Source organism: Schistocerca piceifrons, chromosome 9, assembly GCF_021461385.2.
Source record: "Schistocerca piceifrons isolate TAMUIC-IGC-003096 chromosome 9, iqSchPice1.1, whole genome shotgun sequence".
Lineage (NCBI taxonomy): Eukaryota > Metazoa > Arthropoda > Insecta > Orthoptera > Acrididae > Schistocerca > Schistocerca piceifrons.
This window is the reverse complement of record NC_060146.1, coordinates 114393146-114412083: the sequence shown is the minus strand read 5'-3', so window position 1 is coordinate 114412083 and position 18938 is coordinate 114393146. Positions and strand designations below refer to the sequence as shown.

General features: G+C 40.5%; 1 protein-coding gene across 1 annotated transcript in view; it reads right to left on the bottom strand.

Moving 5' to 3' along the window:
* LOC124717129 (symplekin) overlaps positions 1-18938 on the bottom strand; it is a 126148-nt gene that overhangs the window by 49636 nt on the left and 57574 nt on the right. Inside the window, exons 10-12 of the mRNA XM_047243866.1 lie at positions 16210-16344; positions 14900-15101; positions 7316-7526 (exon numbers count right to left, since the gene is read on the bottom strand). Of these exons, the coding sequence (XP_047099822.1) occupies positions 7316-7526; positions 14900-15101; positions 16210-16344 (548 nt within the window). The remainder of the gene's footprint in view (positions 1-7315; positions 7527-14899; positions 15102-16209; positions 16345-18938) is intronic.

Below are 18938 nucleotides of genomic sequence, written 5' to 3'. Positions count from 1 at the left end.
TCATTAAATAACAGCTGAATTAAGAGATCTTGTACATTTGTTCGCGAGGGGGGGGGGGGGGGGGGAGACCATGAAAACTTCCACTTACACAAAAATGTGAAAAGGACAATAGCAAAAGCTTAAGCATCATGTTGTTCTTGCCATAAACTGTACTTCATTATGTACAAAACAACAAAATTCCACAAAACCATTCTTCCTTTTCCTCAGACAAGTTATGTGTATTATTATTATTATTATTTTTTACAATCGTATTGGCCAACTAGGATCATGTTAACAACTTCAGTTGCTCTTGTTCCTTTGTTGTTGTTTCCTATTTTTCCAGTACTCCCTCATTTTCTCCCCATGAAGTCTCTTCCTTTCTTATGTCCATGTTGTTCTCAATTTTTTATTTCTCCTGCTTTGAAATCCTTCCAAATTTGGTATTTTATTTTTAAAACATTTTCTTTCTGTTATTTCTGATTCTTTGATTATGTTTCTTTCTAGATCTTTCCTTAGTTCTGTAATCCATGCTACTGTCAATTTCTTCTTCCAGAAATATAGGAGTATTTGTTTTGTTAGTCTATTTCCACCCCTTCGGCAGAGGTGTCCGAAAAAGGTTAACCTGCCTTAGGCCATTACTTTAGATATTTTCTCTATATTTTTGTAGATCTCCTCATTACTACTAAATTTCCAACCACCTGCAGTTTTTATTGTGCCCATTATTTTTCTAATAATCCTCCTTTCCAGTACCTCTAGTCTGTCCATCTTGTAATTCATCGGTAGTCATTCAGATCCATATAAACATTCTGGTCGTACCACTGTGGTGTAGTGTTTTAGTTTTGTTTTTCTAGACATACATTTCTTGTTGTAAACATTTTTGGTCAAACCATATGCTCTTTCCATTTTATTAATTCTTACATCTATTGCAGATTTTTCTAGTCCATTCTGTTGTATACACTCTCCAAGATATTTAAATTTATTTACTCGCTCTATTTTACCTATTTGTGTTTCTATGAATTTTGGCACATTTTTTATATTTGTCATGAATTTAGTTTTTTCAGCTGAAATTTTGAAACCAGTTCTGTTTGCTATTTTTTCCAGAAGGTTTATCTGAATAACTGCTTCTGTCAGGTTTTCTGAAAGTATTGCAAAATCATCTGCAAAAGCCAAGCAGTTTACCTTAATGCCATTTGTTTTCCTTCCCAAAGTTATTGCTTCAATTTTGTTCCGAATTCCAGATCCTTACAATTTATTATAGAACACAATGAAACAGTAAAGGTGATAAACTATCACCTTCTCTAACACCAGTTTTTATTTTAAATGGCTGAGATACTTCTCACATAAATTTGACTTTAGATATTGTACCTGTTAGTGTTTCATGAATTATATTTGCTAATTTTGATTTAACACCAATTTCTCTAATGACCTTATCTATTGTTTCTCTGTCTATACAATCAAATGCTTTCTTTAAATCAATAGATGACAATATTGTTGGTTTGTTGGTTAACATTCTATGGCAAATTAATGACTTTAAGCTAAAAATTTGTTCTGCGCAGGATCTTCCCTTTTGAAAACCACTATGATATTCTCCCAGTTGTTTGTCTACTATGTTCAGGAGAATTTTTGATAATATTTTGTATGCCACTGGCAGAAGTGACACTCCTCTGTAATTATTGACATTTTGTTTGTCTCCATTTTTATGTAGCAGGTGGATTAATGCTGTTTTCCATTCAACTGGAATCTTTTCCGTTTTCCAAATGTTCTCAAGAAGCTGTTGTAGATCCTTTATGATTTTTGGTTCTGACCACTTCAATAATTCTACTGTAATGGAGTCTTCACCACATGCTTTATTGTTTTTGAGTGTTTTGATGGCTTCATGAATTTCTTCCATTGGTGGGAAATCTTCCTCTAGATTTTGAGGTGTCACTGGAAATTCCAATTTATCTGTTGAACTGGACAGTTTAACAGTTTTTCAAAAAATTTTGCTAAAATTTCACAATCTTCTTTGTTATTTAATCCCATTTTATCATTTTCATCTTTCAAATAAATACTTGGTGCCTGATATCTTTTACGTATGTGTTTAAGTTTGGTAAAAATTTCTAGTATTATTCTTGGTAAAATTTTCTTCTATTTCAATAAGCTGAGAATTTTCAAAGTTTCTTTTGATTTTCTGGATTATTTTTGATGTTTTTTTTCTTTGTTGTCTGAATTGCTCAAGGTCTTCCTCTTTTTTCAAACATCTCCATTTTCTACATTTTTGAGCTCTTTATATTAGTGCTTCTTCACACTCCTCATTCACCCATGTCTTCTCTTTATTCTTGGCTAGTTATTATTATTATTATTATTATTATTATTATTACTATTACTATTACTAACAGTGGCTGAAGTTGTATAAATATGTTGATAATCATAAATGTTAAACAGCAGTTGCTATTAATTTCACACACTGTTGTTGTTGTTGTTGTTGTTGTTGTTGTTGTCTTCAGTCCTGAGACTTGTTTGATGCAGCTCTCCATGCTACTCTATCCTGTGCAAGCTGCTTCATCTCCCAGTACGTACTGCACCCTACATCCTTCTGAATCTGCTTCGTGTATTCATCTCTTGGTCTCCCTCTGCGATTTTTACCCTCCACGCTGCCCTCCAATGCTAAATTTGTGATCCCCTGATGCCTCAGACCATGTCCTACCAACTGGTCCCTTCTTCTAGTCAAGTTGTGCCACAAACTCCTCTTCTCCCCAATTCTGTTCAATACCTCCTCATTAGTTATGTGATCTACCCATCTAATCTTCAGCATTCTTCTGTAGCACCACATTTCGAAAGCTTCTATTCTCTTCTTGTCCAAACTAGTTATCGTCCATGTTTCACTTCCATACATGGCTACACTCCATACAAATACTTTCAGAAATGACTTCCTGACACTTAAATCAATACTGGATGTTAACAAATTTCTCTTCTTCAGAAACACTTTCCTTGCCATTGCCAGTCTACGTTTTATATCCTCTCTACTTCGACCATCATCAGTTATTTTGCTCCCCAAATAGCAAAACTCCTTTACTACTTTAAGTGTCTCATTTCCTAATCTAATTCCCTCACCATCACCCGAGTTAACTCGATTACATTCCATTATCCTTGTTTTGCTTTTGTTGATGTTCATCTTATATCCTCCTTTCAAGACACTGTCCATTCTGTTCAACTGCTCTTCCAAGTCCTTTGCTGTCTGACATAATTTCAATGTCATCGGCAAACCTCAAAGTTTTTATTTCTTCTCCATGGATTTTAATACCGACTCCGAATTTTTCTTTTGTTTCCTTTATTGCTTGCTCAATATACAGATTTAATAACATCGGGGAGAGCTTCTCCCCCACACACTGATATTTATTTGAATTTAAAAATTTGTGAACACCCAGAATGCATACCTACGAGCTGCCACTGGTTATAGCACTGCCATCTGATGGAGTTACTAGAAATGACACACCAAGGAAACATCTGAGGATGTCTAAACAACATTACAATTTTTTAAATCAAAATTGGTTGAGAAAAAAATCTGTTGCATTACTTACTGAACATCCCTCATATATGTAATACCTCATTAACATATTCTACATTTCTATGCACACAAAATTACAGTACTACATTAGGAAGCTAAAAAATATATATAATTTCTCTACAGCTAGAAGTTTACACCATATAAAGACTGTAACAGATGAGCATAGGTATACAATTACAGTTGCCGTTGTATAATACACTTCACTTCATAATTTTAAATTTGGTAATTTTTTGCTGGAATATACTGGGGCTATGCTGGAAACAAGTTCCATTAATTTCCAAAAAACTCCAGTAGATAAAGATGTTTTTTAATACATACAATTTTGAAGTTACAACTACCAACTATTTTCTGTATTACTTCTCCCTACATTAAAGCACTCATAATACTGAGGAACAAGTTTTACAATAACATCATTTTACAATTTTGCCACCTACGTGTGTTTTGATGATCCTTTAATGCCTCATTATCTTCAAACTGCTGTGTGTCTAGCCATTCTGATTTACTGTAGTGCCTCCTTCCATAATATCCATATGGAGTACTCCATTTCTGTTTCAAAAACAAGTTATCAGGTTTTGTGCAGGAAATTTGTGGTGGCATTTTGCAGGCTTATGTGGGTCAACTGCAGCAACTGATTTTGTCTCTCCTGATTGACGTTTGCAACCTTTATTTCATCCCATCAAAATATGATCAACAAATTCGTCTTCTTCCCCATGAACCTATCAGGAACATTAATGTGGCTCCCAACCTCTTCATTTTGCAGAGATAATCAGAAGCTTTGGGATCCCATCATAAACAAAATTTGTGATAGCCAAAATTATGAGTCACAAGTTTGTACGACACTGTCCACAATATCTAAGAGAAAGCAACTGGTGAGTTTGTAGTCATGAGCTCATGATTTTCTCCAATTCTGTTATCAATCTTTGCAATATGTTCATTCCTCAAAGCAGCCGGTTGCCCACTTTTTCAATGTGAATGACTGTCCAACCTTCCTGAAAAATCTCACCACTTCTGTACAGCACTATCACCCACAGTTTTCTTGCCATATACTCCAAAAAGTTCATTATGAATGTCTACCGATTTTAAATTTTGCACATACAAAGTAAATTGCAGCACATAATTCACAGGTGACAGAATTTTCGGAGACAACACACATTTCGAACAGCTAGCACCATTACACAAGTGAAGAAACAACATCAGCCATTAGTAATAGTGAAATAGAACTTGATAATGGGTTAGCAAGTTGTACTAAGTCTGTCCACCTGTTTTATCACAGTGAGAGCAGTATTACAGACAGAATTTAAGCAAAAATATCCACCTCCATCTATAAAGTCACTCGCTATTTTCACCTGAACAGCTTCCTTCACCAAACTTTCCAAAAGACTGGAAGTGCATCCGGAATTTGCTTTATATTTCATCGGATGACCAATACCCAGGCAACATTCTGCAATTGCAGATCTGCACAGCCCTTTTAAGCATGTATGAGTTTTAGGATCTATATACTGGTCCTCCCTGGTCCTGAGGAACTGAACCAATATATGAAACGTCACAACTGCACAGGACATGGTAGACACACACATTACGTAAACTGAGGTCACCCATTTCAGATCCCAAAAGGACCTTAATTCATAATTGAGTCAAGAGTAAGAAGATCCCACCAGCTATAGTGGGCTGGGTGTGCCTATCTCAAGCTACCACATAATGCAATTTTGTAAGTCATCTCCACAGCAATGCCTCAGGATTGTTGCAGCAATATAAACAGCTACTGGTTACACCTGCTGCCATTAGCACTACACAGGTGAGAACTGGCAACGGTGCTGCTAACAGTCAGAACCTAAAAGAACCCTAATTTTGGATGGTAATCAACACAAATCACATTGCATTTCCAAACAATACAACCAAAGCTGTTGTAAATGCTACATGTGTAAGCTACAAAAAAGCTGTAGGCTTTAGTGCTACCTCGTTGTCCTCATCACTCATTCAATTTATGGTCAGTGTGATGCCTCTAATTAGTGAAAAAAAAATTACACTGATATCGCTTAACAAAGAATATTTATCACAAGTATTGTACTGAAACTTTAGATTTCTTGGTGACATATAAAGATTCCATGAAATACTATATAAAGGAAAGCCGCCACAGTCTCTCTCTCTATGATCGCTTGTCTTTCTTATCTTATTGCTTAGCTCTTGTGTTGTCTTGTGTTCGTTGCTCTGTATGTCATTCAATGTATAGAGGCTTGCTGTCTCTTCATGTAACTTGAATTATCATTAAATAATAGTTACCAGAGTTGAATTTTAAAAATTTATTTTTGCTTTGGAACTGAAACCTTTTCCTCCCCTTACAATTTACATAAATGTGGCCAATGCTTTGTACAAGTGGAAGCTTATGTGGTATTTCAACGTAATTCCAAAAGTAGCTTAAAATTACTTTTAACTTCTCGTACTCTACATTCTGAACAACCTGCACGTTAAAGTTATTCACAAAATCTGATTTTCAGTTAACACAGCACAGTTATCTTTGATTGCTGAAAATCTATCTTTACGTAAAACCACACTAGCAGAAGTTTGGATCAACTCTGATTTGAGCCTGACAAAGTAATATTTCCGAATTTAAAAAATTTTCAATTTATTTTGAGCCAGAAAGCAAATATTTAATAGCCATACCAGAGATAATTTTTGTAGCAGTAAAATACTCACGTATCTATGATGATATATGATAATTCCTACCATCGTGATACTTTCACTTTATGTAAAGGATATATTTGATGTGAAAATTCCGCTATCAAGTGTAGAAAGAGAAATTCATAATAATAAAAGGTATTTATTTGTGCTATCCTAATAATTGTTTAGAGAGATATTTTCTCAATTTCCCATAGTAAAATCACTCAAGTCACAAGAAAACAAGGGTAGGGTCTGGTTTATTGGCTAACAGCATGACACTTCTCCTATTTGTCTCTCACTATACCCAGTCTGACGAAAGGTAACATCGAGGTGATACAGCTCAGCTGAAAAACCTTCTGGGTCTGATATGATAAATCAAGGTATGAAGTACTATTTCACACTGAGCCGGATTGTGACAATTACTAGCCTGTATAAACAAATCAGTGTAGGTTTGCTTCTTACAAACTGGCATGTTGCGATGTACCCTCCCCTTCCCCCTGACCAACACAAGGAAGGTAAAGTAGCGTCTTTTTCCACCTCCATTGTGAAACAAATATTTAGGTTGTCTGAACTCAGGTGTCTCAAAAAGCTGTTTGAATCGTCACTTCCATAAGGCCAACAACAAAGGCATCAACCGCATATCTAAGAAAACACACAAGTTTTAATGTCATCAGGCAAAGAGCATTTTCCTTAAAATCTTCCATAGGAAGATTTGCAAGGCTGAGTTGCAGATAGGCACAACTAAAAGACTGTCAGAAAACTAGCTTTCAGCCAACAAGGCCTGTACACACACACACACACACACACACACACACACACACACACACACACACACACACACAAAAAAAAAAAACAGTCTCTGGCAGCTTCAGAGACTGTGGTTGTGTGTGTGTGTGTTTTTTGTCTATTTTTGACAAAGACCTCCAAGTCTAGCTTTGTAATACCTCTATTCCGCTCTTTCATATTAAATCAGCCTCCTATCCTTTGCTGTAAATACCTGTGGTGAATTGTATTCTCAAACAACTGGTGTATTATCACAGATGGAATGACATGAAACAAAGTCAGCAATATGAGCCACTACTACAAAGTATTAAAGACTGTACGATAAGAAAACTGTTGGCAAAAACTCACGAGCCATCTTTGCCTTCCTGGCCTGGGCGATCACCAAGTGACTTCACCAGAGAACACAAAAGCTTGTCGTACCGATGCTCGGGTGTCTCCTCACGTTTTATAAATGGTGGCAGGCGGCTAAAGCCCTGCATGAAGCTGTACTCTTCATAAAGCCATGCAAATGCCAGGTCTATCCTACCTCTGATGTCTTCGAGGAGGAATTCCAGTACAACTGTAAATAATCAAACACAGGAATATTTCAGACACGATGAGTCTATTACAAAGAACCAAAGCACACTTTAAGGAATGTAGACTGAGTGCAATAATAGATGGAAAATACTATAAATACAGGGTTATTGTAAATGATGGAACCATTTTCAAAAACTCATACGCATTCAAGTACAAATCCAAAATGAAGATACTTTATATCAGTGAAAAGAGGAAGTTTCAAAGTTTTTGGCGGTCGGTGATGGCTTCAGAAGTGGCCGGTAGAGTTTGTGTGGCAATAGGAAGCTGTTTACATTCCGCCTCTACCAACCATTCTGAACAATCTGTGGAATCTGATCACTGTTGCCTTGAACTCAGTAATGGCAGATATGCTTCTGTGTGTGTGGCTACTGTGTCGATGTTTTCCATGCACCTAACGGTGGCCACATTGATCACATCTCTAATTATTAAATAATTATTAAAACTAATTAATAACAAACTATCAAATTTATTAAACTGATATTAAACATTATGAAAAAAAAAAATACTTTCGAACTTCCTCTTTTTGTTGATATAAAGCTTCTTCATTTTGGATTTGTACTTGAATAAATACGAAGTTTTGAAAATGGGTCCATAATTTAGAATAACCCTGTATTTACATGGGTTAAAACAGTCTAATGCTGAATCTACTTTTCAGTTAATTAGAATGCTGTGAATGAATTACAGGAATGACGAAAAAAGACAACCTGTTGAGTTGCACACAGGCACAATGAGAAGTTACACATTGTAGCTTCAGGTTAACGATTGCTACCACAGCTCTGATGGTAGCGGTCATGTGTGCATGAGGTGTGATTGCTTGTGTGCAGGAGGTGTGTGTTTTCTTTACTGAAGAAGGCCTTGGCCAAAAGCTATAATGTGGAAACTGTCTGCAGCACAGCGGGTCATCTTTATGCGGATAAAGAGGAAAGATATACATATGAAACAGAGAAACACCCTATAGTATCAGGCAACAAAGGTTCCTGGGCTATAATGCAGCTCAAAGGAATTACACTGGAGCATCTCGAAACACAGCAAGGCGGAATATTTGCTCCACTTCCTGTACAGCACTCCTACACGAAAATAATTTCTTTTATTTTCTATCCTCTATTCCATACGTACACTATGCAGATATGAGACCTCCGAACTCTTATCCAAGCTGTATTTACCAAACCATTATTCAAAATATAGTTAACAGATAACTGATAACAGTGTTAACAAGTCATGCATAAATATTTTCTTAAATGAAATATTCAAAAATTTAAAATTCACTAAAACCACTAGCACTCCATCACTAAGCCCCAGCTAAAAACTTTCACTCTTCTTTCATATGAAGATATCTTTTCTTAACTGCATGATTAAAAAGTTAGCTTTATTCAGGACTGTTGTTTTCCAGAATTTTCAAATCTTAGAATGTAATCCTTCAGGAAGTTCAGGGTCACGATATTGTAGTTCTAATTTACCTTTTTACAGAAATATCTAACTCTACTTGTGTAACATATTAGTTCATGAAATATGAAAATTTGAGGCTCAGGAAAATTCTTGGTGAGCCTCGATAAATTACCAAGTGCATGTATAAAATTCTGCTACGTTATATAGAATCTAACATTTGTACCTTTTTAAGAATTTTAAGCAAATTATTAATCAAAACAGCTTCTCTGTCTAATGTACATCTATATTTTCTACTCTCCTGGCTTTTATGTTGTAATTTAATGTCCCTAAAAATTATATTATTTAGATTGGGATGAGATTCTCACTAGAATTATAAGAATAGTTTGTCATAATATTTTACATCCACTCTCCCTCATAATCAACCAGTCTTCTGGCAAGGGATGTTTTCATCATCATCTAAAATATCCTGAACTTTGGTCACTTCATTTAAAAGGGCAAACTAGACGAAAAGGGGAACTATAGGCCTATTTCTCTGTTACCAATTTCCTCAAAAATATTTGAAAGAGCTGCATCTGATTAGACTGAAAATCATAATTCATCCCACAGCATTATTTTACGCAATCATTATAGTTTCAGAACAGGCTGCAGCACAATCTATGAAATAAATGAATTGGTCACTCAAGTTATTGGATATCTTGTTAATAGAAAGTGAGTGTGTGTGTGTGTGTTATTTTTTTTTGGGGGGGGGGGGGGGTATGTGAATGCACCTCCACAAACTGACTGGTTTTCTGTGTTGGATGTCATGGTATTTAGCAAATAGAAAACTAAGAATACTTGTTCATTTACAGTAGCAAGAAATTTTTTGCTTAGCTGGAGAAACAATTTGGCATTCAACAAGCTTCAAGATTAAGGTCACAACTATTTTTGTATCAGGTCACTGGTATGGCACAGCAGCCTACGTCTGATACCATTCTCTATGCAGACGACTTGACAGCGATAGTCTTCAGCAAAACTGGTGAAGAGATAATCCACCATATTGAATATGCACTTAGCAAAAATGGGCATATGCCAAAAATAATAATTTGAAATTAATCTTTGCAAAAACAGTAACTGTTCATTTCATCACAAAATGATCTGCATGCACAATGTATACGTGAAATATACTACATGAATAAAACATTGGACATTGCAAAGTGCGTCAAATGCCTTGGTGTACTACTAAGTAAAAATACATAAGAGTGCAAGCATGTGGACACTGTACAAAGTTGATTAAACAGTCTCGTTTGTCATGATTGTCTTATGTAATATCGCCAGTTTAGCATTAGAAACACTAGATTATACACTTTAGTTTCAATCGATAGATACAGTATAATTTTCTGGGGCTCTGAGGAAACAAATCCAGCCAAATCTTTTAGACTACAGAAAAAGGTCATCCAAGCCACTGTGGGAGCAAAAAAGAAACAACACTGCAAACCTCTATTTGGAAAGCTAAATCTAATGTCCACACCAAGAGTGCGCCACCCCCACACCTCTCCCAACACAGACTTTTTTTTTTTTAATGCTAACTATTTAAAAAATAGTTGTCTGTAGAAGTAACACCATATGCATTATAACCTTAGATTAATCAATTACATAACCTTAGATTAATATCATTAATCTGCACATACTGTTAGAGCTGACAAGTCACCTATGTCACAATCTTTCATTACATGAGGTGTGTTATTGGATGATAATGATTTGATTGTAATAACTTTGTATTTTAACATTTTGTGTTAACTGTCCTACATACGTCTTCATAATGGGTGCCCCAGGAAGGAACGGTCAATATTCAGGGATATGACAGAAACTATCATTCACTGCAAAAAAGTCCAGTAAACACAGGTTCTAAAGTGCACACCTTGAGTGCTATGAGCACTATATCTTCAACACTGTGAAGCAAATCTCTTCTCTGCAAGTTCTTTGCTTTCCATATTTTGAGAGGTCGAGTATGGATCAAAACAAGGAAAAACTGAAGTAAATACGGTCTCTAAGAGTGTACCTTACAAGTTTTGGTACTGTAAAACATGTCACTTCTACTGAACAACTGCCCATAGCTCATAAGATATTCACTTTAGAGCCCATATTTACTTGACAATTTTCTGTTGTTTTCACCCATACTCCTTCCTCCCAAAATAAGGAAAACAGATAGCTTGCAGAAGAAGAGATTTGTTTCCCAGTATCAAAGATGAATAAGTGCTCATAGCTCTAGAGGCATAAATTTTGGAGCCTATGGGTACTAAATTATTTTGCTTCAAATTATTGTTCCCATTATATACCTGATATTGACCACTCTTTGTGTAGCACCCAGTACAGGCGCTGTACTCAATGCCCAAGTCATCCTGTGATGAGCTACAGTAGAGCACAAATGTATACGGTCAGCCTGTGTTTAGCATCATGTGAAGTTCCAAGTCAGTCACAACTACACAGTCAATTCTTTAAACACTGTCTGCGCCAAGCTACGATAGAGTACAGTCAAATGTATATGGTGACTTCTGTAAATCTCCAATAGCAAATTTGGGTGCAGACTATATATTATTACCTATCAGTATAATTTAGACTCATCAAAGTCTATGTGGTTTACTGATCAGACTTCTTACAAGTGCAAAGGTTAATTTTTAAAGTATATCACCAGCGAATGCAGCTACAAAAATAAAGAAGTACAAAATGAAAATCTACTTTGATAGTGTTTTGTAAAGTTATAAAAATCACTCAAAGCTCCAGGCAATCAACAAATGGCCACTGGAGGAGGAGGAGATTCAGAGACACTACTCTGAGAGGTCAGTAAGTCTACAACCTCTTCAGTCATGCTTTTTAAGACAATGCTAAATCACGCAAGAGAAGATTAAGAGTACAGGTAACTACTGAACAACCTAGAAGCTCATTGCGGTTAAATGGCGAGTATGAACCCTTGACAAGTAAGCTGCATCTACGATATTATGAAAGAATCAGCTATAGCATCTCCGTTTCCGAGATGGATATTTTAAATTTCCTATTATGAAAGAATCAGCTATAGCATCTCCGTTTCCGAGATGGATATTTTAAATTTCCCCCGATATAAGACAGCTTATGTTTCACATACAATGACTCGGTGATGTCTTTTTTCCTAACAAATAACACATTTACCAGCACTTCTCCCATAGTAATTAAATTTGCCAGTATTCTTTTCTTAAATGACCAGAAATTTTTGATTGTAGCAGATGCACTACCATTTTTAGACGGCTTCTACAGGTTTTTTGTTTGTTTCACGTATTATATGCGGGTATCAAACGGCGACAAAACAATTTTTTTTTCCAAAATATGAATTTCAATTAGAAATACAAAACATATGTAACCAATCCACACACTCATCCTTACAAAGACTAGATGTACTGCCTCGGGGGAACATTGAAGCTCTTTGTAAATAACATTTCATTGTTATGCAGCCTGTTTAAGGGGAAATAGTACATATTTTATGAGGTGGTAGTATGGGCTAATCTAAATAAAACAGTCCATATGACATGTGCTCAGTTATTATCAATTACGGAGATACAAATGTTGAGGTGGAATTCCATCGAGGCAACACTTCATGACTCTTAGTAACAAATTGCATGCTACATGTTTTCTGGGGGGGGGAGAGAGAGGGAGGAGAGAGTGGTAGAGGGGGGAGGGGGGTGACAGGGGGGAGATGGGGGAGAGGGGGGGAGAGGGGGGGAGATGGGGGGGAGAGATGGGGGAGAGGGGGGAGATGGGGGGGAGAGGGGGGGGTACAGAGAGGGTAGAGGGGGGAGAGGGAGAGGGGTGGAGTGAGGGGTGGAGTGAGGGGGTGTGTGAGGGGTGGAGTGAGGGGGGTGTGTGAGAGGGGGGTGAGAGAGGGGGAGAGAGGGGTGAGAGAGAGGGGGGAGTGAGGAGGGGAGTGAGGAGGGGAGTGAGGGTGTGTGTAGGGGTGGAGTGAGAGGGGGGGAGAGGGGGGGAGAGGGGAGGACAGGGGGAGAGAGGGGGGAGAGGGGAGGACAGGGGGAGGGGGGAGAGAGGGGGGCAGAGGGTGGGGGGCAGAGGGTGGGGGGCAGAGGGTGGGGGGCAGAGGGTGGGGGGCAGAGGGTGGGGGGCAGAGGGTGGGGGGCAGAGGGTGGGGGGCAGAGGGTGGGGGGCAGAGGGTGGGGGGCAGAGGGTGGGGGGCAGAGGGTGGGGGGCAGAGGGTGGGGGGCAGAGGGTGGGGGGCAGAGGGTGGGGGGCAGAGGGTGGGGGGCAGAGGGTGGGGGGAGAGGGGAGAGAGGGGGGAGAGGGTGGGGGGAGATGGTGGGGGTGGGAGAGGGTGGGGGGGAGAGGGTGGGGGGGAGAGGGTGGGGGGGAGAGGGTGGGGGGGAGAGGGGGAGAGAGGGCGGGGGGAGAGAGGGCGGGGGGAGAGAGGGCGGGGGGGGAGAGGGCGGGGGGGGAGAGGGCGGGGGGGGAGAGGGCGGGGGGGGAGAGGGCGGGGGGGGAGAGGGCGGGGGGAGAGAGGGCGGGGGGAGAGAGGGCGGGGGGAGAGAGGGCGGGGGGAGAGAGGGCGGGGGGGAGAGAGGGCGGGGGGAGAGAGGGCGGGGGGAGAGAGGGCGGGGGGAGAGAGGGCGGGGGGAGAGAGGGCGGGGGGAGAGAGGGCGGGGGGGAGAGAGGGCGGGGGGAGAGAGGGCGGGGGGAGAGAGGGCGGGGGGAGAGAGGGCGGGGGGAGAGAGGGCGGGGGGAGAGAGGGCGGGGGGAGAGAGGGCGGGGGGAGAGAGGGCGGGGGGAGAGAGGGCGGGGGGAGAGAGGGCGGGGGGAGAGAGGGCGGGGGGAGAGAGGGCGGGGGGAGAGAGGGCGGGGGGGAGAGAGGGCGGGGGGGGAGAGGGCGGGGGGGGAGAGGGCGGGGGGGGAGAGGGCGGGGGGGGAGAGGGCGGGGGGGAGAGGGTGGGGGGGAGAGGGTGGGGGGGAGAGGGTGGGGGGGAGAGGGTGGGGGGGAGAGGGTGGGGGGGGGAGAGGGTGGGGGGGGAGAGGGTGGGGGGGGAGAGGGTGGGGGGGAGAGGGTGGGGGGGAGAGGGTGGGGGGGGGAGAGGGTGGGGGGGGGAGAGGGTGGGGGGGAGAGGGTGGGGGGGGAGAGGGTGGGGGGGGAGAGGGTGGGGGGGGAGAAGGTGGGGGGGAAAGGGTGAGGGGGAGGGGGTGGGGGGGGAGAGGGTGGGGGGGAGAGGGTGGGGGGGAGAGGGTGGGGGGGAGAGGGTGGGGGGGAGAGGGTGGGGGGGAGAGGGTGGGGGGAGAGGGTGGGGGGGAGAGGGTGGGGGGGAGAGGGTGGGGGGGAGAGGGTGGGGGGGAGAGGGTGGGGGGGGGAGAGGGTGGGGGGGGGAGAGGGTGGGGGGGGAGAGGGTGGGGGGAAAGGGTGGGGGGAAAGGGTGGGGGGAGAGGGTGGGGGGAGAGGGTGGGGGGAGAGGGTGGGGGGAGAGGGTGGGGGGGAGAGGGTGGGGGGAGAGGGTGGGGGGGAGAGGGTGGGGGGGAGAGGGTGGGGGGAGAGGGGTTAGAAAGCTACAAGTCTCTTGGGGCTGTTAATCATTTGTGTACACCACACATCAATCAGCTAAAAATAAGTGCTTGTGTTCCCCATTTTTGTTTACTGCTTCCATCCTGATGATTTAGAAATTTCTACTGTTGGTGTCTTATGAACTTTGTCATTCTAATTTTAATCCCCGCTCTCTTTACAATCTAGTCTTCTCCAGTTATTAACAATTGAGTATCAAAGTTAGATTTACAATTTTCTTCTGTTAACAATGTACACTACTAATATTCATTTCTTTTGAAACCCTAATCCGTTTCGCTCGAAGTCAATGGAGTGTAGAAAGGTGGAGCAGAAATGCACATGTAATAGTAGATGTGTACAGTTGCTTAGGAAGCTGGTTATTGGTAACAATAAAATATTTGACCACTTAAAGCTATAATTTGCCCATGTCTCACCATCTCTAACATCAGTATTGAAAGTCACAGCAAGTGTAGAGATTATTTTGCTTCGGACAGGCATAACTCCGCCCACAGCTGCAGCACGTTCCGCCTTCAGAATGCGCTTCACGGCAGCCCGCATCATGTTTCCACAGGTCTCGGTCGTGAGAGGTTTTGTAATTTCAGACAGCTTCAGTGTGCGAACACGCTGCTTTGGAACCTACATTCGATAAAAATAAATTTCAAAAGAACACATACAATTAGAAGACATCTAAACATTAAACAAAAAAATACTAAGCCATTACTGGCTGTATAATAAACGTCTTCAGCAGAGTTCATGACAACGTACTGTAATAGAAAAGCTTTGAACACTGCCGTCTCTATTGTGAAACAGCGAATGTCCTGCCTTTTTTAAATGTTTGCTTTGTACTTTTATGACTTATTTATACCGATAGTACATCTAATCCATTATCTTAATAGTTTACTGTAGCTTTTATCTTATACTTTAGTATCTAAATGCAGTAAAAGTGATACTTATGTCAGCCTCACTTCCATCATCAAAAGATTTACGAAGAGTACATAAGAGCAGTTCTGCTTTATATTACACTGGGGTTACACATTTGAGGCAAGTATGAAGCACACTGGAATAGAATTGCCCCAGAGAGGGAACATCTGGGTTCAACAAGTCCACAAACAGTTTAAATCTGTCAGAATGATTACAGTTTGGTCAACTGTAAAATTTCAACTCATTTTCAAAAAACGCCTCAGCCTTCTTTTGCTTGATGCTGAAATATAAAGAACTAGAAGTAAAGATCAATGCGCATTCACAAATGAGGCTCCATGTAAAGTGATGTAGGAGTAATTATTGTAATTATCAGTTTGAGTAGATTAGCACTAGTCAGTTTGTTGTCAGAATACTTTACAGAAGAATCCAACAGTGGTTGCTACTGTCTGTTACTGGATAACTTGAATTTATCTATGTCCCTGAAGGCTTTCCTTCATGATGGAATTTGCAGAATATGATGTGTGAATGATGAAAGAAGAATGAATGAACAAACGAACATAAGGAATCACTGAAGATTGGCACCCATGTCTTATGCCATTTCTTGAGGAGAACTCGTTTCGGTTTTTATTTACTGTTGTTATAAAACGTACTCAGTGTTTCTTGCAAGCCTTCTTCGATGGAACATGAGGTAGTTTTTTCACTCCTTTGTGACTTTTGCACATTTAGTACATAGCTACAATTATTCTTACACTATACACCAAAATCTCCAATCTTTGACGCAGTACAAACAGTTACCCAAACAGTGAGAATGAATTCAACTCACCTTCACAGTAACCGTTCCAGACTGCTGAGAAGCTTTTGCCTGCTGCATTTCTTTTTCCTTGTCCATCATCTCCGTCATCACCGAGGTGAGAGATGGCTTCACATCTTTTTCTAGGGGACCATCATCTATTTCCATCTGCAAGGTCAAATGCTTCCTCAAATCTTACACAATAAAAGCAATTTTTTTGTTTGTTGATGATTTGACAATTCAATTTTGCATGCAATATTTCCACTGTTGTGCTAATTCTCTTTTTCGGGAGCTCTCCAAAACCAGTGACATGTAAGGAACGGACGATATTAAGCAATTCACTAGGTGCACTTTAACAACAACTAGCTGGGGGAGGGGGGACCAACTGCAATGCCCAGGTATTAATTTTGCCAATTTTCTATTAGAAATGAAAACAAAAAATGAATGCTGCTACTGTCGGGGATCTCTTTAAGTTGAGTCAGCTGTAGAAGTGACTTTGTAGTAATGGTACTAAAACATCATGCATTATGTGGCATTATTTCATGCATCTCTATGTTTATGACATCATGTCTCCTGATCTGTGTCTACAATGATATAACTTTGTAGGTATACTCAGCAGCATGTTGGATACTGTCTGCAAAATGTGTTCTGAATAGAGTTAGTAACAAAGAAGTAATAAATTTAAACATCATGCACAATGTGGCAGTTTTTCACATATCTCAGTGTTTATGACGTCATATCTCCCAAACTACTATAGGTAGGTGATTCTTACCCACAAAGTGATTGTTGCCTGACAGTAAGCAATTTGTACAAAAAGTTTGGTTGAAATTGGTCCGGTGGTCTAGGAGGAGATGTGGAACATACACACGCACATATACATAAATCAATTTTTATAGTTGTATATGGATATTACATGAATCATTACGATGGGTGCCTCTCAACTTAAGATCCAAGTGTGCTGGCACCTATTCCAAACATCACCATCAGCCCCCTTTTCCAATTACAGAAGAAGCATTTAGTTCAAGAGGTTGGGATTATTATTTACTGGTTTAAATATTTCCACCGCAAGTGTTAGATACTCTAAACTGTCATGGCCAGCTGTTCTGTTTCCTTGTAATCAATGTACTGTACATAATTACAGTAAACAGAAAGCGCTGGCAGGTCGATCTATCGACCTCGACCTGCCAGCGCTTTCGTATGGTAAGTCACATCATCTTTCTTTTTAAATATATTTTTCCCGCGTGGAATGTTTCCCTCTAGACCTACATCCCCCATCCATAAAGGAGGTTTCTGCTTGAAATTGGAGGGATTGTTTTTGAAGATATGGACATCAAAAGAGGATTTCAAAGAGGAGAAGGCAATGAAGCAGCTGGCAATCAATGTTATGGGTTGATTTTAAGTGATCTATGTATTGCAAGATGCCAAGCCTTTACTTGTTCCCTGTAATAACAGTTGCCACTACAAAGTGGCTGCCAGAATGCTGAATTATGTCACATGGTATCCTACAATGTTATAGAATCTTCTAGCATGTTCTAGAATCTTCCAGACTGTCCTACACTGCTTGAGAATGTTCCATTATCCTGTTATGCTGGTGGTGGTATGCTCCATCGCAGAAGTGTGTATGCAGGCGACAACACGACACACGTGTCATATTTTCAGACATCGATTAGAATGGATAAAGGAAAAGTGAAAATGACAGAAAGTGAAATAAATTTAGTGAAAGTGAATTGTGTAAGAGAGTGAACAGTGTATTAAGTGAAATTTTAATGTGTTAAGTAAGATTAATATTTAACAGGGTTTCAATACATAAGAGAGACGATCTTGCCACTGGTGAACTGAAAGGAGGAGACAGAACGCAAGAAACGAAAGAGATCACGGGTGAGAAGTGCATATATGTTCACAACCTAAAAGAATGAATAGACAGAGAGGAAACAGAGAAAAAATTAGAGAAGAAAATTGAGTGAGACACTCAGCAAACTGATGTAAAGTAACCGCTGAAGAAACAAGATTATGACGAACTAAGTAGGGGTGCAATGAGAAGTTCAAGAAAGGCAATCATCAGAAGTACAAGAACAAGAACATTAGTGTACAAGACGTGCAAAGCAGAAGAAAGAGATTATAGTTTGGCAGACAGATCATTCCATTACGATCCCACTTAAGCATACAACAGACACAAACATGTTGTCCTGATAAATGGATCAAGTGTGTCGGTTCCATGGCACTAGGAATGTCATTAGAGAAACATCATGAATGTGTTGCATGAGTGGAAAAATTTGACTGGCACCAATAGAGGTGCCACTACCAGAATTACAGCCTGACTTCAGAAATTCCAGAATAAAAAGAGACAAATTCTGCAATGTTCAAGAGTATATAAAGCTTGTTTTGAAATGATATCATTTGCTGGTTCGTCCATAAGCAGTGAAGAACATCAATTTAGTCCTATGTTTCCAGGATGAGATTTTCACTCTGCAGCGGAGTGTGCGCTGATATGAAACTTCCTGACAGATTAAAACTGTGTGCCCGACCGAGACTCGAACTCGGGACCTTTGCCTTTCGCGGGCAAGTGCTCTACCATTTGGGCTACCGAAGCATGACTCACGAGTTCGAGTCTCGGTCGGGCACACAGTTTTAATCTGCCAGGAAGTTTCAGTTTCTTAGTCCTGTGTGTTTTCAATTACAGTATACCAGAGGGGGGGGGGGGGGGGGGGTCATATGAATGCCAAATGAATCTTATCAATTTTTGCAAGTGTATTTCATTGGCA